Source organism: Diabrotica virgifera, chromosome 3, assembly GCF_917563875.1.
Source record: "Diabrotica virgifera virgifera chromosome 3, PGI_DIABVI_V3a".
NCBI lineage: Eukaryota > Metazoa > Arthropoda > Insecta > Coleoptera > Chrysomelidae > Diabrotica > Diabrotica virgifera.
This window is the reverse complement of record NC_065445.1, coordinates 90,943,207-90,966,214: the sequence shown is the minus strand read 5'-3', so window position 1 is coordinate 90,966,214 and position 23,008 is coordinate 90,943,207. Positions and strand designations below refer to the sequence as shown.

General features: G+C 32.1%; 2 protein-coding genes across 4 annotated transcripts in view; one reads left to right on the top strand and one right to left on the bottom strand.

Annotated features, from left to right (window-relative positions):
* LOC126881912 (sprouty-related, EVH1 domain-containing protein 2) overlaps nucleotides 1-23,008 on the bottom strand; it is a 285,065-nt gene that overhangs the window by 82,332 nt on the left and 179,725 nt on the right. The gene's annotated exons all lie outside the window — the stretch shown is intronic.
* LOC126881919 (glutathione S-transferase 1-like) overlaps nucleotides 1-23,008 on the top strand; it is a 44,075-nt gene that overhangs the window by 13,732 nt on the left and 7,335 nt on the right. For both annotated transcript variants that reach the window (XM_050646653.1, XM_050646654.1), the window contains exon 2: nucleotides 4,089-4,272. In XM_050646653.1, coding sequence (XP_050502610.1) covers nucleotides 4,089-4,272 — 184 coding nt within the window. The remainder of the gene's footprint in view (nucleotides 1-4,088; nucleotides 4,273-23,008) is intronic.

The window sequence follows — 23,008 nt, the reverse complement described above, 5'->3', positions numbered from 1 at the left end:
AATTTCGCACTGCACCCTTCTGATTTGTTTACCGAATTGGAACAACCAGACAGGTAGTGTTAACTCCGGACCCCGGAAGTGTCATAGGTTTTCGAAACGGACCCTCAGGAAATATAATTGGTGACCCCTGGTATAGATTATAGATTAACCAATATTTAAAAGCGGTTAATAAATTCTTTTAGTTGAAGGGTTATTCAAAATGTGTTTACTTGTGTGGATATTGAATTTAATTTGGTTTCCTAACTACTAAAGAATATAGATCCCAACAACTAAAGACTTCTACTGAAACCAAGTTCTGGTAAAAAGCCCATTTTCGTGCTTTCTAATACTTGCAAAACAAACGAAGGATGGATTAAAAGAAGACTAGGGGGAATCTAAAATTGCTTTCCACTTTCTATTCATCTAGGCAAAAATTCCAACGAATCTTGGTTTCCTGCACTCAGATAGGAGTAAAACTAATAGAAAATAAAAGACAGCTTTCAAAGGAAAAGAAAATGAGAGACAAAATTTCAGTTCGTTTCAGAGGTAACCAGCATCCTTTTACGTACGTTTCATCCTCTTTAGGGATCATCAGAGAGGCTCTATGGTCTACTCTGAACCCAAAAACTTAGAACTGTTTTAAGTAGATGTCGCTACAGCGCCTGTAAGCAAATTATTTGTATAATTCGGCATTGGGAGACAGCTCATTTTGTTTATGTTCAAAGTAGACCATAGAGCCTCCCTGATGATCCCTAAAGAGGGGGAAAGGTACATAAGAGCATACTGGTGGAGGTCCGGACAAATAATCCCCGGACAAATAATCGTGGACAAAAAATCCCCACAAATTATCCCTGGACAAAAAATCCCAACAAAAAAGCCCGGACAAATAATCACCACAAATTTTTTTTGGACAAAATATCCCCAAAAAATCCCGGACAAAAAATCCCCAAGAAATATTTGCTAGAAAATAGTTCTCTAAAAATTCAATTCCAAGGAAAACTTCAAATTTTACATGACAAAAGGGGGTCCGGACAAATAATCCCGGACAAAAAAACCCCACAAATTATCCCTGGACAAAAAATCCCCGGAGAAAAAATCGCCACAAAAAATCCCGGACAAATATTCCCCACAATTTTTTTTGGACAAAATATCCTCCATATCCTCCAAATATTCACTCCTTTGTCATGTAAAATTTTAAGTTTTCAGCATGGAATTGAAATTCGAAATTTGGTAAAATTTCGGGAAAACTTATAGAGAACTATTCGGCACCAAATATTTATTGGGGATTTTTTGTCCGGGGTATTTTATGGGGATATTTTGTCCAAAAAAATTTGTGGGGTTATTTGTCCGGGATTTTTTGTGGGGATTTTTTTCCGAGGATTATTTGTCTGGGGATAATTTGTGGGGATTATTTGTCCGGGGATTATTTGTCCTAGCTTCGACGAAAGAGTGTGAGTTTTTTCAAAAATCGTGGAAGATATGGGGAATGAGCTAAGGCCCCGTTTTCATGACAGGCGCTTAACGCGAGTTTTGATAACGCGCGATTACAACTACATACATTTTACTGAAGACCGTTCACATGCTAACGCGCGTTTTAGGTCATTAAAACGCGCGTTGGCATGTGGACGGTCTCAAGTAAAATGTATGTAGTTGTAATCGCGCGTTAAGCACCTGTCATGAAACGGGGCCTTAGCTCATTCTCCATATTTTCCACGATTTTTGAAAAAACTCACGCTTTTTTGTCATGTATAATTTAAAGTTTTCAGCATGGAATTGGAATTCGAAATTTGTTAAAAGGGCCTAGCCGGGTAATATGATGAAAAGTGCCCCCAACTCGATTCGAATTCCATATAGGTCACCGTTTAGCATATGTAGTAAAATTCACTTTCTGAAATTTTAGCCCCCTAGGTGGTCATGTGACCCACCTAGAGCCTAATTAGGGATTTTATGTTTTTATTTTTTATCTCAGACGCATCCAGAACTAGCGAAAAACTTTAAAATAAAAAAGTTGTAAGTTTTAAAAAGTTATGCCCGAAAATTTTTTTTTTAATTTTTGGCGGGAAATATAAATTTTAGAACGATTTTAAAATTTTAAAGGAGTATAAAAAAATAACTAAGACATTCGTTTTCACGAAAAAAATATATAACGTGTATTTTTGCATAATATTCCTGAATTTTTTCAAATTTTTAAAATTGGTGAAACGCACCTTTAAAAATAAAAAACCGCATTTTTTCGGTTTTTTTTTTCGTTTTTTGATACAATTTTATACATATTTTCCAAAAAAGGTAACACCGTCACTAGAATAGGTAAAAAACTGAAAAATAATTGGGGTTTGTTTAATAAAAATTTTTTGTAATGCCATCCATTTTCAAAATACAGGGCGTTGAAGAAAACAAAATTTTACACATTTTTTACGATTTTGCCGAAACTACTGGCAACATTGTAATAAAATTTGGCGAGTATTAAGAGGTAGTTGTTGTGCAATTTTTGACATACAATTAAGAATTGTATATTTGTCATTGGCGCGCATAGGGGTAATGGTCTGAACTTTTTAAAGAAAAAAGATAGTACGCCACTGACATATTTTAAATTAACAATCGATTTTGAATTCTTCGTTCAATTTGTGACAAAAAATCTATCTTCCTATTTTTCATACGACGCGCCATTTTTATTCAAAAAATAAAACATCTTAACCCTTACAAAGTATTCGAACTTCTAGCAGTTTCTACATCTACATAAATTCGTACATCCATTATAAAAACTAATTCGAATACTTTGGAAGCGTTAAGATATTTTATTTTTTACAGCAAAACGGCGCGTCGTATGAAAAAATGAGAAGATAGTTATTTTATCGAAAATTGAACGAGGAATTCAAAAATGATTGTTAATTTGAAATATGTCAGTGGCGTACTATCTTTTTTTCTTTGAAAACTTCAGACCATTACCCCTATGCGCGCCAATGATGAATATCAAATCCTTAATTATTGTATGTCAAAACATGCACAATAACTACCTCTTAAAACCCGCCAAGTTTTATTACAATGTTGCCAGTAGCTTCGGCAAAATCGTAAAAAATGTGTAAAATTTTGTTTTCTTCAACGCCTTGTATGTTGAAAATGGATGGCGTTACAAAAAATTTTTATTAAGCAAACCTCAATTATTTTTCAGTTTTTTACCTATTCTAGTGACGGTGTTACCTTCTTTGAAAAATATGTATAAAATTGTATCAAAAAACGAAAAAAAAAACCGAAAAAATGCGGTTTTTTTATTTTTAAAGGTGCGTTTCACCAATTTTAAAAATTTGAAAAAATTCAGGGTGAAACAATATGCAAAAATACACGTTATATATTTTTTTCGTGAAAACGAATGTCTTAGTTATTTTTTTATACTCATTTAAAATTTTTAAATCGTTCTAAAATTTAAATTTCCTGTCAAAAATTAAAATCTTACAACTTTTTTATTTAAAGTTTTTCGCTAGTTCTCGATGCGGCTGAGATAAAAAATAAAAACATAAAAACCCTAATTAGGCTCTAGGTGGGTCACATGACCAACTAGGGGGCTAAAAATTTCAGAAAGTGAATATCACTACATATGCTAAACGGTGACCTATATGGAATTCGAATCAAGTTGGGGGCACTTTTCATCATCTTACCCGGCTAGGCCCTTTCAGGAAAACTTTTTAGAGAACTAAGTATTACCTAACTATTCGACAGCAAATATTTCTTGGGAACTTTTTGTGGGGATATTTTGTCCAAAAAAATTTGTGGGGATTATTTGTCCGGGATTTTTTGTGGGCCTTTTTATGTCCGGGGATTATTTGTGCGGGGATTTTTTGTCTAGGGATAATTTGTGGGGATTTTTTGTCCGGGATTATTTGTCCGGGGATTATTTGTCCTAGCTTCTACCGGTCACCTCTGAAACGAAAAGAAATATAAGCTGTCTTTCATTTTCATTTCACTAAAACAGTTAATGTAAGATTATATTCATTGTTCAACTGTTGCCTAATTTATTATGTTTCGGTGCATTTCAATACATTTAATTATAATTTAATGTGTTGTCCCCTTAATTAAATATCAAATTCTTTTACGGTACATTACGGTGTTTTCAGATCGAAAAGTATCACCCAGAAACCGACCTGTATCCAAAGTGCAATCAGGCAAGAGCTACCATCCACCAAAGACTGTTCTTCGATGCTGGTATCCTTTTTGCCAGGATGGCTGATATCGTCAAAAGCGTCGTTAGAGAAGGTGCGAAAATGGTCAGCAAAGACAGGGCAGACAAAGTCATCGAAGGTTAGTGGAAAATTTAGGAATCGATAGTTTCTCTTTCTGATGTTAGCATGAATGGACAATTTATTTTAAATGTGTTTGATTTTCGTGCTTTGTGTTATTTTATCGAAATTATTTTGACGATACTAATTTTTTGGAGACTTTTAAGTGATTCATAACCTCATATACAGGGTGTTAGTAAATAAGTATGAAAAACTTTAAGGGGTAATTCTACATGAAAAAATAATGACAGTTTGCTTTATAAACATAATGTCTGCAAATGCTTCGTTTCCGAGATACGGGGTGTTGAAATTTTTATTTCAAACTGCCAATTTATTTATTGGTCTAATGCTGGCCACTCACTTACGGATATCGAAGAGGCCGAGCGACTGACAGGCGGTTAATTGAAGCCAAAATCACCACATACACGCAGTTTTCGTAAAGGCGTTGGCACGCTCCATCCCAAAACTGCATGTGTGTGGCGTCTCAACTGCAGTTCATTAACTTAACTACTCAAATAACGGCCTTCAGTCCTGGCCTGCATGCCATGGCCTCTTCGATATCCGTAAGTGAGTGGCCAGCATAAGACCGGTTGTGCTATGAAAATAAAATTTGGTGGGTTTTAAGAGGTAATTATTGCGCATTTTTAACATACAATTAAGAATTTTGTATTCATCATTGGCGCGCCTACGGATAATGGTCTGAATTTTTTTTTAAGAAAAAAATAGTACGCCACTGTGATATTTCAAACTAGACATTATTTTTAAATTATATGTTTAATTTATGATAAAAATCCTTTCTGGACTTTTTTCCATCTGGTGCTCCGTTTTTATGCAAAAAAATAAAACATCTTGGCGCGTATTTTTAACTTCTTAATACATTATCAAGAACTGTTTAATAATAATACTAAACTTGAACAACAACAGAAATTATTACTAATAGGATTTTAATTAATTGCAAAAGTACAACAAATGTTCAAAATAACGTCTTTTAGAGGTGACAGAAGAATTTTATATTCATCATTGGCGCGCGTACGCGAATAATCCGAATTTTTTTAAAGAAATAGTACGCCACTGAGATATGTCAAATTAAAAATCATTTTTGAATTTCTCCTATAATCTGTGACAAAAAATATATCTTGCCTTTTTTTAATTTAAAGAGCCCTTTTTATACAAAAAATAAAACATCTTAACGCTTACAAAGTATTCGAGGTAGTTTCCATAATATGCATAGAAACTTATTTCAAATACTTTGTAAACGTTAAGATTTTTTTATTTTTTTGCACGAAAAGAGCGCATCATATGAAAAAATGACAAGAAAGATTTTTTGTTGTAAATTGAACGAGGAATTCAAAAATGATTTTTAATTTAACATATACAGTGCTAGTCAAAAGTCCGTACCCCCCTCGTATCTTTTGAACGGTTATACCTGTATTAGTGAAATTTGGAGGGAGGAAATAAACGGACGTACACTTCTTAAATAGTCATGACGTAATAGTGACAGATGACGTTACAGAGCCACTGTCACCGATAATTTTAAATGGGACCTTATGGCAAGTGATACCTCGTTTGAAAGGTATTCAAAATACCTATTCAGTCATACTAAATTTTTGGGTTTTAGCTGTTTTTGATTTAGGTGAATAAATTAAATAAATAAAATATTGTAGTTTCGCATTTAATTAATAAAAATTAAAATGTCCGCTTATGGTTTTTTTGTCAAAAAAGTTGACGTTTTTCAATTTTCTAGTAGTTTTTCCGTCAACGTCAACCTATTTGACAAGTAATCAATGCGGAATTTTGAATTTTTATTAATTGAATGCGAAAGTACAATTTTATATTTATTTCATTTATTCAAAATTAGCTTAAACTCAAACAAAATTAGTATGACTGAATAGGTATTTTCAATACCTTTCAAACGAGGTATCACTTTCCATAAGGTCCTATTTAAAATTATCTGTCACATTGGCGCTGTAAAGTCATCTGTCATAATTACGTCACCTGTCATGGCTAGTTAAGAAGCTTAAGTCAGTTTTTTTCCTTCCTCGAAATTTCACTATTATAGGTATATCCGTTCAAAAGATACAAGGGGGTACGGACTTTTGACTAGCACTGTATAGGTGGCGTACTATTTTTTTCTTAAAAAAAATTCAGTCCATTACTCATCAATGATGAATATAAAATTCTTCTGTCACCTCTAAAGCAGGTCGTTTTGAACATTTGTTGCAGCTTTGCACCTATTTAAAATCTTAGTAATATTAGTAATATTTTCTGTTATTGTTTTAGATTAGTATTTAAATAGTTCTTGATAATGCACTCGCATTAGGAAGTGAAAAATACGCGCCAAGATGTTTTATTTTTTGCATAAAAACGGTACACCATATCAAAAAAAGTTAAGAAAGGAATCTTATAAATTAAACATAGCATTTAAAAATAATTTTTAGTTTGAAATATCTCAGTGGAATACTATTTTTTTCTTTAAAAAAATTCAGACTATTACCCGTAGGCGCACCAATGATGAATACACAATTATGAGTTGTATGTCAAAAAATGCGCAATATCTACATCTTAAAACCCACCAAATTTTATTTTCATAGCTCAACCGGTCTTGAGCAATAAATAAATTGGCAGTTTGAAATAAAAATTTCAACACGCCGTATCTCGGAAACGAAGAATTTGCGGACATATGTTTATAGAGCAAACCGGCATTATTTTTTCATGTAGAATTACCTCTAAAATTTTTCATACTTATTTACTAACACCCTGTATTTGTTTCTCATTGGTTCACTGTTAGCACTGTTTAACATTGCTAATAAGAACAAATAGACATGTAATTAGTATATTTTCATTATATTTCTCACGTAACGGTGTGAAAATACGCTGTGTCTAGGTACACGCTAACGTGTACGCAAATAAAAAAGTTAGGTACACGCGAATTAAACTTCATCAAGCCAGTGACGTCATTATTTAGCGTGTCCAGTGACTTTATATTTTGGTACACGCTATTTTGATATGTTTAGTGTTTGTTTGATAGAAAATATTTTTATTAAGGGAAGGGGAAGGAAAGCAAAACTATTCAGATGTTTTAAACTTTTTTATGGCATAGACTTGGGTGTCAATTAGCCAATCACAACTTTTTTGTTTTCTATTCATACATAAAGAAGGCAATGAGGTCCTTGTAATAAAACAATATGTATATAAAAGTATATATTCAGGTTAGCAAAATAAATATTAGTTAACATGATATATACAAAATTTTTTTTCTCTGATTCTGGCCTTGGTTTAGAACTAGAACCTTTAGCCACGTAACTGTATAACTTATCACTAACTCAGGTGTATGTGTAGTGTGTGTGTTGAGTAAGTGTCTTGTTACTTTGCAAAGTCGACGTCATTGTCTTTGCAAAGAGACGCTAATTGTATCCGAACGTCTGCGGTCCCTCCGGTGAGTACCGATCCCACAAGGACAGAAACTATTTTCATTTATTACTCCTAAAATAATTTTTATACGTAAGTTAATTATACCAGTTTATATTGGTGTTTATTTTTGCTGTGTTGTTTATTTTTATTTATACAGGGAGTTGAACTTGTTACGATTTTAATAGAAAATAACTTTGTAAATACCCTGTATAACAACCTTTATATTTTTGTGATATGGAAGTTAAGAAGATTTCGAACATAAAATGAAATATAGGGTGTTCAATTTAAAAACATCAGTTTGGTCTGCCACTATATTATCGAACGCCCTGTAACATTCTAACTAATTTTAGTAATTTTGTAATATGAAGCTTCAAGTTTGCTAAAATTTTTGTTACTAACTTTTATTGCTATCTATTACTCTAGCGGATCTACTGAGTTTTATCACACTAATCAATTGCCCCGTATATTTATCTTATTACTTCTGCTACCCTTAATCACGAATTTTTGTCTCTTATCTTTTTCATACTGTTTTAGAATGTTGTTAAACTCATTAAAAGAACTAAATAATTGTCCACACTCCATAGTTAATTAAAAAAACACTAAACAAGTAAAAAATAAGGAAACTCTTTATAAATCAATATAAAAGTGTAAACATAACGCGAGTAGACAAATTCTAACCGCACTCTGACACTCGCAATACTTACAGATACTTAATACCAAAGCATACACGCGGCTCAAATTAGCGTGTACCAAAAAATCCAGTCATAGTACACGCTAAATAATGACGTCACTGACTTAATGACGTTTAAGCGTGTACCTAACTTTTTTATTTGCGTACACGTTAGCGTGTACCTAGACACAGCGGTGAAAATACCGTGGACCGATCATATTACGAACGAAATGGTGTTGCACAGAATGGAAAGAGAAAAAGAACTTTTGACCACCATTAAAAGGACAAAAACAGCATATTTTGGGCACATATTTAGAAATGATAAAATAAGTGTGAGTTGTTAAAGCTGATTATGAAGTGTAAAATCGACGGAAGTAGGGGTCCTGGTAGACGACAAATCCTGGCTGAAAAACATTCGCGACTGAATCGGGTTAGACACAGAGACGCTTTTAAGAAAAGCTGACGATAGAGACGAATAACCTTCATTAGTGGAGTCGTCACTGGAAGAAGAAGAAGATCGGTATCTTAACATTCTAGAGTGTTTTGCCTGTATATTATTGACTTTGAAATCTAACCGTTCCCAATGGTAGGGGAGCCCAAGCGGGGGTTTTGTGCAGTTACTCGAGCGCGTCAGATTATCATATGGGGAGAAACCTGGTACTCTGCAGATGTTTCTCTACCATATATTGGCTCTTAACACAGGGAGTTCGTTAAGGGGGGCTCGAAAAAAAATTCTATCCTTAAAAAAACTCGAAATTGTCAAATTAAGATAAGGTAAGTTAAGTACATGCAAGAATACATGCACATATTTCAAAAATCTGACGATTTGGGCCGGGCGTAAGGAAATGGGTGAGTCTAGAGTTGCACAAGTTTGACTTGAATGTTTGAACTTGACTTGAGTTTGACTTAATTTCAAGTCAAACTCAAGTCAATCCTTCTGACAAATTATTCAAGTCAAGTCAAACTGGTCAATCGTACAGGTTTGAAAATTCAAATTTGTGAGCGGCCGTGGGTAACGGCATAAACGCTGGCCTCATACGCCAGTAGACGTGGGTTCGATCCCTGCCAAAGACAAACCATTTTCATTTCCAATAATGACACGACCGTCTCACCGTGCCTCGGAGAGTACGTTAAGCCGTCGGTCCCCCTGGGCTAGTGTACATCGACACTAGTTACTTGAAACAGGGTTAAAGATGTAATTGGCGCTGGAACTATCCGAAAGGATCTCCCCGGCAAAAATGCCATACGATATTATTTATTATTATAATTCAAACTGTTTGTCAAACTAGTTTGAAAGAGTTGGAAAAATAATTTATTTAGTAGATATACTTTTTTGTCGAGATTGACATGTTAGTTGCCAATTAAGATAAGAAAATTATTAATACAATGAGTGCCACATAAAAGTATCTTGATACAGGAGGCGATTATAATCAAAATAGGGTAAATTTTTTGAAAATGATTCCTGTATGCTTAGAATTGCTTGCTGGCAAGTTTCGTTTTATCGATATAACTTTTTTATATTTCAGTGTTACTAGATTAAAACAAAGAATTCGTTGGATAGTTTTTTTATCATACCAAGTGTAATTTAATCTACTTTGGAAGCTTTCGAGTATTACGTAATGCAAGTTAGGGGGCGCGTTATACGGGGGGAGGGGGTTCGAACAGCGCGTTACGTAACATTGTTTTTTAAATTAAATAAAAAAAACTACGGAATCACAATCTCCCAACTTTTCAACTTTCGTTTATATTTTACATAGAAGCCCTGGATTGTATTATATTGCCTCCTCACGCTCCGCTCATGTTATAATAGGACAATAGTATTTAAGTAAAAAAATCTTAAAATTTGTATTAAAAATCAAGCAGAGTAACACATGTTTGCAATAAATAACTGGACCTTTCTTCACAACAAAATATGAAAAGATACAGATGGGATAAAGACGTTGTAAGAGCTTCAAAAATTGCGTTTCGTAATACTTGAACGGCCCCTTTCAACAAAAATTTATGAAGGAACAACAAAATATTATATTTTTGATAGAGTGGGTTTAATGAATTTTTTGCGACTTTGCAATGTCGTCTTAAAGAATTAGTTCACTATTTGTCATTTTATAACGCTGTTCTTTATTTTTACATAATACAAGTATGTATGCAGATTTTTTTCTCTTAATTTTTGCACTGGGAATACCTTCAAAATCAGACTCAATTTGATCTGGTACTTATTCTGAGCGAAAAATATTCAGGTTCAGATATTACTTCACAAAGCACACACTTCAAAACGAACGTAATAAACAAGCCAATCATCTTCTTACTAATATGAACTACAAACTAATTTGCGGAGTAGCAGATTCAGACCTATCCAAATAAGTCAAAACAAAAGTCGGTACGCTCTCAATTCGAATTGAAAATAAACACGTTGCGCAATATGATATTCAAACTTCAAACTGTTTGAAGAATTTTGATTTCAAGTCAAACCTAAAGATATTGAAATCAAGTCAAGTCAAACTTTGTTACAAAAAAAGTTTGGTTTTCAAGTCAAGTCAAGTTTGTTGAATAAAATCAAACTAGTTTGACTTGATGCATCTCTAGGTGAGTCCCAAAGTTTCACAAGAAAAAAGCGAATATTTCGCGAAATGAATGACAGATCGAAAAACTAAAAAATACGTGCTCAATATTTTTTAAAAATCTATCGAATGATACCAAACACGACTTTCCACGGAGAGAGGTGGGGGGTAAATTTAATATTTTAAATACGAATCCCGCGATATTTCGCGAAATGAACATCTAATCGAAAAACTGTAATATACACTAAAGCCAAGCGTCCACAGACCCGCATCGTACGCAACGGATTTTAGTTTGCCATACAATGATTGCCGATAATGCGATCCGTACGATGCGGATCAGTGGACGCGGTTACATAAGTTTCTGTACAAGGCAAACTAAAATCCGTTGCGTACGATGCGGGTCTGTGGACGCTTGCCTTTATTCGATATTTTTAAAAAATCTATCGAATGGCACCAAACACGACCCCCCAAGGAGGTGGGGGTGGGGGGTTACTTTAAAATCTTGAATAGGAGCCCTCTTTTTTATTGCAGATTTGGATTCCTTAAGTAAAAATAAATAACTTTTATTCGAAACATTTTTTCGAATTATGGATAGATGGCGTTATAATCGGAAAAAACGATTGTTGGAAATGGAAAATTAAATTAAAAAATGGCAAGCGCCCACTAAAATGGAAAACTTTACTTAACTTTTTTTGGTTTTAGGACCTACTCTTCACAACCCAATAGCTCCCCATAACGCTCGAGTGACTGCACATTTAGCATACTTCGCTCCCCTACAAGTCATTTGTGATTTCCTTTACTGCAGTCATATTTTTGTCCCAATACTCGGCAATTATTGTTATCATTCCGAATGTTTTTGATAATGACTTGTTTGCTCATGTAGTTGTTCCCTACCTGAGTTTATCTACACAATAATAATTAAATATGATAATAAAAAAAAACGAAAGCTGGCCCTATTTTTATTTTGTAAACGTTAGCAAATACATGTATGTCGACGATCATATGGTTGTTACCTACACGACGAAATTAATGAATTTGGTTAAAATGATTTAAATGACTCACTTTTTTATTAAAACAAGATTACAGATATCGATAGCGTAATATTCAAGGGTATACAAGCAAACGCACCTTTCACAACAACCTCCAAGTAATACAAGGTGAATGAAGCATTCCTTCTTGTTTAATAAAAAACATAATGAACATTATAAACAGGTTGCATGATAAGCGTTAAAATAATTAACAACATTAAGACTTTTTGACTCTAAAAACGCCAGCAAATATTTTATTCAACGATTTGATTAAGTAGGATTACTGAAGTAGTTTTTTTTATTGCCACTGAGTTTGATAAACACATTTTATTCTTTCTTTTTCTATTTAGGCATATTTTTCTGTCTATCCTTCGGACTATTCCTTGGTGTCATAGATTGTCTTACCATAGTTTTTTGACATTCTCGTTGATCTCCTTCAAATAGCGGTATGGCTCTCGATATTTTTACCATTTATAATTTGCTGCTGTCATAAGGTTTACGTGCCGATTTCAGTCATTTTTTATCTGAAGGTAATTTCTTCAATATTGTTGCATAGGTTCTTATATCATCATCCGGGTTCTATCCCTTAATGTTTGTTTTATTATTTTCCTGATAGTCCAGAAAGCCACTGCGCATCCGCTAGGAAAAATATTCTGATTCGGATTTTTTCACAATCTTACTCAAAAAGGACTCCTTTTAACAAATTTGCATGTTGCCAGGACCAAAAGGTGGTCAAAAATTTTTTAAACGTTTTTTTTTTTGTTTTTTTCCTAAAAATATTTTTTTGCATGGAAAACAGGTTTTTTTGGATCATTCCAAACAGAAAAGGTCTTTAGTGACTTTCTCTAAAGATGATAGTTTTTGACATATAAGCGATTAAAAATTGAAAAATTGCGAAATCGGCTATTTTTAACCCTCAAAAACTATGTGAAAAACTGAAAATTTGAATGTTCCCAAGGTAGGTAGATATTCTTTAAACATCGATTGATGAAATCCCGAAGAGTTTTTTGCAATGCAATATTCAAAACTCCTTTGTTTTTTAATTGCTGATCAAGCGTGCGCGACACATTTTCCACCGACAGTATGGTGCAAATGAAAGGAATAAATTCGTTATTTCGTAAACTGGCGACTCCCGAAACAGGTCGATTTTTATTTTTAAGTTATGATATTGTGGCATATATGGTATACTAGTGACGTCATCCGTCTGGGCGTGATGACGTAATCGATGATTTTTTTAAATGAGAATAGGGGTCGTGTGGTTGCTCATTTGAAAGGTTTTTCAATTCTCTATTCAGTAATGTAAACATTTACATAATTAAAAATGAATAACCATTTTCAATTTCATTGTTTTCATTCTGGTGGGATATGTTATATGCCATTAGAGTGAAAACTTAACCAGAGAAGGTTCCCATTGTTTTCATTCTGGTGGGATATGTTATATGCCATTAGAGTGAAAACTTAGTCTTTCATTTACATAATTATTTATACAGGGTGTCCAATACATTGTTCTCATTGTACCATGCAGCATAGTGCTATGGAGCGGTATTGCTTGGAAAGAACATACCGAGCTTGTGGAGGTGATTGGAAGAAAGACAGGCGGCATGTAGATTGAAAACACTTTAGATCATATTTTGTGCCATTTGCGAACCATATTAAATTTGACAGATTCGTGCTAATACATGATAACGCACGTCCTCATGTCGCTAAAATAGTGAATACTTACTTTGATTAGATTCAATTTAAGATTATATTGGCCACCACATAGCCCATATAAGATTTAAATCCAATCGAACATGTATATGACACTTTAAAACTTCGCATTCGGAAAAGAAAACCTATTTCTATGACACTGGGACTGGGAGGTCTAAGGAGTGCAGCACAAAAAATTTCACTTCACATATTATAATAATTTCAAAATATTCGATATTTTGTCCATGAGTGTACTTTCGATATCTTGAAGATTGATGGTCAATTGGGTGTTGGTGTTAATAATAATAAATTTTGTCTTACGCATGTTCAGATTCATTATGTAACAAAGGGTTTTCAAGGCAAACGTGATCAAAGACAGCTTTTATTTGAACAATCCTCATAAAAATTAACAATAAAAATCGAATAAAATTGAAAATTCGCTTATAATTAATGGTTCAACCTCCAGAATTGAAAGATATGTGAGATTTTTCAAATTTTCGATTTTTTTCTTTATGGGAGGCGGGTCCAACACGAGTCCACGCGCAGCTGAAATTGGAGCGTTTTCCAGCGTGGTTGTATTTAGCTCCTCCCATGCCTACATTGTTAGTTAGGCTGGGCACTCTGCGGAAATTGTGCAAAAAAAAACAATTATTTTTACAACATATATTACGTTTAAGCTATATACGGGGTAAGGTGCAGATTTTGAGGATTTATTATACCTGTTTTTATCGAAAAGTAGAATTGAAGATATTTTTTATTTGAAAGTAAGCATCGAAACAAAAGAATAAAAAGGACAAATGACACCAAAATAGATTGATTCTGATCGGATTGAACAATTTAATCTGAATGAAGAATTGTGTGGTCGGTGGACAGAAGCAGATAAGTCAACTTTTGAGCAAAAAGTTTTATTTAGTAAAAACACCTAAAAAAATTATCTACCGCTGACATAAAATAGACAAATCAAATGTCATACGTGTGGCTACATTAATGTAGTCAGAGATATGGATATGGACTCACTAAACATTAAGAAAACCAAATATATGATGATCTCTAAGAAGGAACAGCAATTTTGATGAATCAGTGTGAACGGTCAACAAATAGAGAAAGAGATAAAGGCAGTTTTTGTTTTCATTTGATTCAGAGTTGCACCACCATCTCCATATAGCTATTTCAGCATCTATGCATCCTCAGTGAAGCTATACAGATAGTGGTCCAACTCTGAATCAAATGAAAACAAAAACTGCCTTTATCTTTTTCATCTTTACTCGGATTTGAATACCTGAAACTGTCTTTGGGTCCTTTTCTTAGACGAAAAGAAGGTAAATGCGTGGCCAAACTGTCCTTTCGTCGTCTCTTGTGCTTATATATTGTAAACGCCGGAGATACAGGATGCAGCCAGAAAGCAGTTTCTTAACGAAAAGTCTTGGATTTAAAATATTGTTTATTATTTTTATTTCAATTATTCTAATTGTATAAAAGTACTAAACTTTGTATCTATACGGCTTTTCGTCGTCCTCGTATTAAATAGAAAGAGGTCAATGAAAATTGGGACCATTCTCTAGAAATCAAATATAAGATAGACAAAGCAAGATCTGTATTTTAAAAAATTGCTCAGTTCTTCAAATTTCATGATTTATTAATGCCCATAAAATCAGGTTACTACGATGTTATATTTTCTTATACTGCTGTACGGTGTTAAGTCGTGGACTCTCACAGACGCTACTTCACAGAAAATGGAGGCTTTCAAAATGTGGCTTTATCGTCGAAGATATCTTATACCGATCACGTTATTTATCAGGGTGTTTTATAAGAATACAAAAAGAAAAACAGCCGTTAACTACAATACAAACAGCCAAAGTCGAATACCTCGGCCACATCATGAGGAACAGCGAGAGAGAGGGACTGCTGCAACTAATTTTACAGGGAAATGTAGAAGGAAAACGAAGACCAGGACGGCGAAGGATTTCCCGATTTAAAAATATACTTTTAGGTACGTGGTTCAACACAAGAACCACAAATCTTGTTAGAGCAGCATTATGTTGTCGCCAACATCGGATAGTTACTACAAGAGGAAGATATTACGTTTAAGCTATATACAGGGTAAGGTGCAGAGTTTGAGGATTAATTATAGCTGTTTTTTTTTTCGATAAGTAGGTACCTATTCATGGTACAATAAAGTTTCATGGTACAATTTTGCGCATGACATTTGACAGCTGAGGTCAAGCGTGTGACGTAGCAAAGATCCCTGTGAGCCATTATTTGTAATGGTAGTTACTATTATGTGGATTATTTTGCAAAATTCTTATAATTAACTCGTTTTTAGCGATTTTTTCAGTTTTTTGGATAGTATAATATATGTGTTATAGTTTGTTTAGACTAATTTAAGAACATTTACTCGTTAATGTCTATATAGTTTTATCTTTTTTTTATTGGCTTTAGGATTAGACCATGCGGCCAGAAACAAAGTAAATAGTACATACATAAACATAATATATCTTATCTAAACTATCTAATTAGTAATCTAAGTTAAGGTTATCTAAGTCTGACCGACCTTTTTGTTAAGAATAAATATAATGAACATTTTATTTTCAAAGTGAATTTTTGCTAAATTAATCTTAATAAAAATTTTGCGATAAGGACAAGGGTCACACTTTTCTCATTCAAGGGTTTTTCTTTTTTCTTAATAATTATTGATTACCTACATACCCACCCCACACGGTAAGGCAGGCATGTAGGCAATCAAAAGGAAAGACATTTAAGGTTACAAGCCTAATCTAGTCATTCTATAACTTAATTTTACAGTCATATAGGAAAATCAAAATAAAATCAAAAATACGTTTATCACTCAGTGCCAAAAGATACATAACATTATAGGGACCGTAAACGTTTAAACTTCTTAAATTTTTTGTAAGAATGTCCGACTGATGTGTGTACTTCTTACAATTAAAAAATATATGATCCAAGTCCGCCGTTTCATTGCAAATATAGTTTTATTTGCTTTCGTGTATTTGTTTGTTTTTGTGTTTGGTGTTTGTACTCAAGTCTGGACTCAAGTGTAGCTACAAATTTTGAGTACCTAAATTACAAATTGATCTTCAACAAATTACGAAGTGGGATACCCTGTATATTTGAAAATAATTTTAAAATTTGTAGCGACCCATTTTTATGTGGATATTACTTTTTTTGTATCTTTAAACAACTGAAATATGGAACACTGGAGTACCACTTGATCAACCTGTATGTATAATAAACAAATAATAATTAAAAAATGCTTTATAATGGATATCTGTGTTAACAAAATAAAAGTTTCTAAAATATCAGTTTCAAAACCTCGCTAAAATAACTACCCGAAAATCAACAAAATTAAATTAGCTACAAAATATTTTCTATTATTTAATATTATAATAACACAACTTTATCATTTCTTTATAATTATGTACTATAATTAAATTAGCCAAATTATATTAAAAATTTTAAATTAAAAGGTCTTTCCTATACTACGTTGAACATATTGCGTGAAAAAGGATCTTTACTACGTCATGCGCGAAAGCGGCCGATTTTGGAACATTACGTGCCATACCTGGGAAATTTATTGTACCATGGTACCTATTAATTGTAGAAACAGCTGTAGTCACATAGTTGCAATACATTTTGTGGAAGTATAGAAAACAAACGTTCTCAGTGTTTTATTGTTAGATAAAATGAACTTCCATCAAGTAACGGTCGAACCCATCAATTTTTTATTTGAAATTAATCTTCAATTAAACAAAGCATACTTGACACCTTAAGGTATAAGAGGACGGCTTAAGTAAATATAGTAAACTAAGCATAGTAACAAAATAATAAAAAAGACAAAATACACCAAAATAAGTACTAAGGAATAATTAGAACTAAAAGACAATATTTTATTAAAGAATAATTTCAAGGAGCTAATATTTCTTAGAACTATACATATAAATACATATACGATTTTATTTTCATTAACCCTTAACTGCAAAGGTCACATTTTTTATAATCTCTAAATATTCAAAGGTCATAATCTATATATGTTTTTGCATATATGATATTTATTTATATTTAAAAAAAATAACCTTACTCAACGTCTAAATGTGATAAATGACATTTGCATTATTAAGATGTCTTTATCAAAAAACACAGATAGTCCATGTTGTGAGACCGCTCCCGTACGAAAAATTTTCTGATTCGTTTTTTTGCAGATTCCTGTTCAGTGGTGTCCTCCTTAAACAAATCAGAAGGGTGCCGGGAGAAAATTTTGGGCAGAAATTTGTTTACACAATTTTTTTAAACAAATTCAAAAGATCACCTTTTTTGCTCTCCGGAAAATATTTTCACAACTTGGACTAATATATGAAGCAATGCATTACCAATTAAAAAAAATTATCCGAATGAAAAATCACTGAATTTCTTAAAATACCTTTTATACTTTTTAATCTATTATCAAATGTTACAATAACCGAATATTATGTTTATCTAAATATTCAAACATGATAAAAATAATTCACCTTTATAACTCTTCTAAGAAGTACAGTTGAAGTGGCGTCAATGTGTAAGATAGGCTGGTGATTATCAATCATGATGAAGTTTACATGATAAGAACCGTTTCAACAAAAATTGCCAATTGCCAAAAATCTCAATTTTTTTGATACTAGAGATCCCAGTCAAACTAAGGAAAAATAGAGTAGATTGGCTGTCTCCAAGATAATATTTCTGCCAAAAAAGCACATCATGACAGAGGTTAACACTATTCTTACTTCTTACCACTGAGATGGGAAATATTCTGGAAGTTTTTGTTGGCTTGGTATTTCAGTTTTTTTCAGCTATCCGTTACATAAAGAGACCAAAACAAGTTCGAAAAGATATCATACTACGTATCATTAGTTATTAAAATGAAATATCTAAAAAAGTTGTACGGAAAAAAGATTAAAATTGAAGACGAATAATATAATTAATCCAGATATGGCATTAATATTAAATCTGAACTACAATCAACGGAAAGCAGTAAAAATTGAGCGTCAAATAACAGGATGAAACAAATGATAACAGGAATGTTTGTTAACTATGTTTGCTCTGTACTTTTGAATGGTACAGAAGTGTCGACGCTAAAAGTATTGATCATGAACAGAATTGAAGCATTGGAAATTTGGATTCATAAACGGATGCTGAAGATACCTTGGACAGCAAGAAAAACTAATGAAGAAGTACTAAGGAGAGTCAACAAAGATAGAGAACTGCTAAAGACTGTTAAACACCAGCAAATGTCTTATCTGGTACATATAGTGAGGGGAAATCGATATAAAATATTACAACTGATCCTTAAAGGCAAAATAGAGGGCCGTAGAGATGTAGGAAGAAAACAAGTTTCTTGGCTAAAAAAACATTCGTGTATGGACTCAGGTATCAAATGCAGGACAACTATTCCATATTGCAGAAGATTGAGAAGCCTTCGCAATGTCGCAAAAGTGACAGTAAGTGACTTGCTGTTGCGGTTAGTAAATTTCAATTTCCGACATATCAACGACTTATTTCGTATGCTTTAAATGATGACGCACGGGTAAAGATTCGCGGACTCAACTGTACCTTAGTACAAATATGCACATAAAAAAAAGTTATAGCCCTTTGAAGTTACAAAATGAAAATCGATTTTCTCCGATATATCGAAAACTATTAGAGATTTTTTAATGAAAATGGACATGTGGCATTCTTATAGCAGGAACATCTTAAAAAGAAATTATAGTGAATTTTGTCCACCCCATAAAAATTTTATGGGGGTTTTGTTCCCTTAAACCCCCCGAACTTTTATGTACGTTCCAATTAAATTATTATTGTGGTACCATTAGTTAAACACAATGTTTTTAAAACTTTTTTGCCTCTTAGTAATTTTTCGATAAATCAGTTTTAATCGAGTTCGATAAATCAGTTTTAATCGAGATGCGGCTTGTTTTTTAATATGTTTACATAAAAATTATATGGGGGTTTTGTTCCTTTAAACCCCCCAAATATTTGTGTACGTTCCAATTAAACTATTATTGCGGTAACGTTAGTTAAACAAAATATTTTTAAAACGTTTTTGCCTCTTAGTATTTTTCCGATAAGTCACCTTTTATCGAGATCTGGCTTCTTTTCTAATATGGTTGAAAATATACCTCCAACTGTAATTATTTATAAATAAATTTTCATCTTATTATCAGGTCTGTAATCGTACGTAACAATACAAATTAATATGTGGTGGATTTGATAAATAAATATTCAAAATATCTCGATAAATACTAGCTTTTCGAAAAAGTATTAAGAGGCAAAAAAGTTTTAGAAATATTGTTGTTAACTAATGGTGCCACAATGATAATTTAATTGGAACGTACACAAAAGTTTGAGGGGGTTTAAGGGAACAAAACCCCCATAAAATTTTTATGGGGTGCACAAATTTCACTGTCATTTTATTTTAAGATGCTCCTATCATAAGAATGCCACATGTCCGTTTTCAATAAGAAACCACAAATAGTTTTCGATATATTGGAAAAAATCGATTTTTATTTTGTAATTTCAAAGGGCTGTAACTTTTTTTATGTGAACATTTGTACTAAGGTAAGTTAGGTTCAATCGAACTATTTTTGGTCCCAGAATATGTGATTTAATTTATGACCTGTATTTTTGTTACACCCTGTATATTACTAACGAAATGCTAATGGTAAAATGTCAACAGATTGAAAGAGTAAAGCAGTACAAATACCTGGAAATGGCGCGAAAATGTATTTTCATTTTGATGGAAAATAAAATTCTAGTTTTGTTTTAAAATATTTTTCCATAATATTTGCTAAATTGGAAGTAAAACCTAAAACGCGCCACAAAAGAGCTTCAAAATACAAACTGTATCAAATTTACTCTTTTGTGGCCCGTTTTACTTCAAATTTAGCAAATATTATGGAAAAATCTTTTAAAATAAAACTAGAATTTTATTTTCCATCAAAATGAAAATACATTATCGCGCCACGTAATATTCATATCAGATCTTTTGTAGCTGGAATATTATATGCGCCACTCGTTTTTACGGCGTTTAGCGGTTTTTTATTCTTGTTTTTATTAATAACTCTATTCTATTGTTTATGGAATACTTTATCATATATATTGTGTTTTATAGTTGAAAAACTATTCATTTAATCTAAACTACATATTTATATAAAAGTATTATAAATGCGTATTTTGTGGCTTTGATTACGAGAACATGTCACTTTACATAATTAGCGATATTAGTGATAATTATTATGTTTATTATTAACTCTATTGCTTATTCAATATCTTATCATATTTATCTGTTTTGGTTTCTATTTCTAAAACTTAATCTATGTTTAAAAATGTTATTTACATTACGTTACGATATGTATATAAACAACTGCAATCTGTCTGTAAAAAAACCGAAACAAATTGATTGATAAAATATGTTGAGTCAATTCTTTGATCTAAAGCGACAAATAAACGGGATATTCAAATTATTAATAATATAAGACATCAAATGCGTTTATAAATTGGTTATTACAATATTATTTAATAATAACGTATGGTTGATGAAAAACTTTTGTACATAAAGTATGTAATTATATGTAAATAACTAAAATGACTAAAATTAAACATGTTATAAAAAATCAACTAAAAAGCAAAAAATAAAAAAATTGAAAAAATCATAACACATTCGTTAAAGAAAAGCGTGGTGCGAAAACCGTTTATTCGATGAAGACGCGCCACGCTTTTCTTTGACGAATGTGTTAGATTTTTTCAATTTTTTTATTTTTTGCTTTTTAGTTGATTTTTTTTATATGTTTAATTTTAGTCACTCGTAACGTAACTAAAGAAAAGCGTTTCTTAAAAATATTTTTTTCGTATTTTTTTATTTTTTACTTTTTAGTCTTACACTTTTCAAACATTAAAATATATCGTCATGTTTATTAAAATATTTATGTATAAAACATATGATGTACAAACATGAAAAGTAGTCGGAATCGGAAAAAAATTTGAAACTTTATTGTTTATTTGTGAAGCATAACGTAAGCAATTAACGTAAAAAGTGAAATTATGTATAGTTAATATAATTAGCTACAATCTGTAAAAGTTTTAAATTTCTTCATTGTAAAAAACAAGAGAATTTAAGCATTTTCCGTTAAAATCGTTTTTTTATTTAAACAATTAATCAACAATTTTTTTTTTATTGAGTATTCGTGTATTGTTCCCGCGAATGCATATGTCTGCAAATTTTTAGTCATTTGCATTGAAAAAAAGGCAGTCAAATTGACGTCCAAAGATTTGACCCAAACGATTGAACTAAAGAAAAGCGTTTAATTAATTAATACGACAAAACGAATTCTAATGTTAATTGTAGCACAAAACGTCTCTACCGGTGATTTTTCTAAGACTACGATAAGAACAATATTATAATGATCTTTATAATGATCTGTCACCGTGAACTGTTGAAACGCACAATTTCAGGGACATAGTTAGGTACTTCATAATTTTTTTTGATTAAATTATTAGAAATTAATTCCATCGTAAAAATATGAAAATGGATATAAGGATTATTGTAAAGGCATGATAGAACATAGTGAAAAAAAGGTGTAATTATAGTATGTCTACTATAATTATAGTGTGGTTGCAACACTCGTATGCACTGTACCAAAATTTGTAAAAAAGAAGCTAGACTGAACACATCAAATATATTTAAATTATTTATGCTACATATTTGTATGTAAAAATATTAATTTGAAAAGTGCTATATTTTAAGAGTTTTGCGCTCATTTAATATTTGACCTGTGTCATAAAAAATCGTTCCCAAGGCAAAGAAGTTGAAACAACACAAAATCGATTTCATTGTCTTTAATATCTATGTTCGTATTGTTTGTAACCCTTTCTTGTTTGATTTACAGCAATTACACAGCCGCAAGTTTATTTCGAAGTCCTTGTAATGCTTTCTCATAAGCTCCAACATTTTTAAAACCTAGAATTTTAAACCTTGGTCCAAAATAGTACACTTTGCAGAAACTACATACATTATCTTTTGAACCTTGTGTTCACTTCCTCTTTTACATCTGATAAAGCGGTGACTTGGGGATAGTTTTACAAAAAACGATAACTTTTGATAATATTACATTTTTTCGGAACAGATTTTACATGCAACAAAACGAGAATAAGACGAGACAGTAGGCACCAATTGTTGTAATAAAAGTAACCTTTATCTTAAATACGCGATCTAACATTTCAACTGAAGAATTCCAGAAAGAGTATCTGATATTGTCAGTTTTATTTTCTGAACATCCAAATTTAATGAATAGATACGCAAACCATTCAACCGATGTACATTTGCCCATTTTAACAGTTGACAAAATATTTGACGCATTT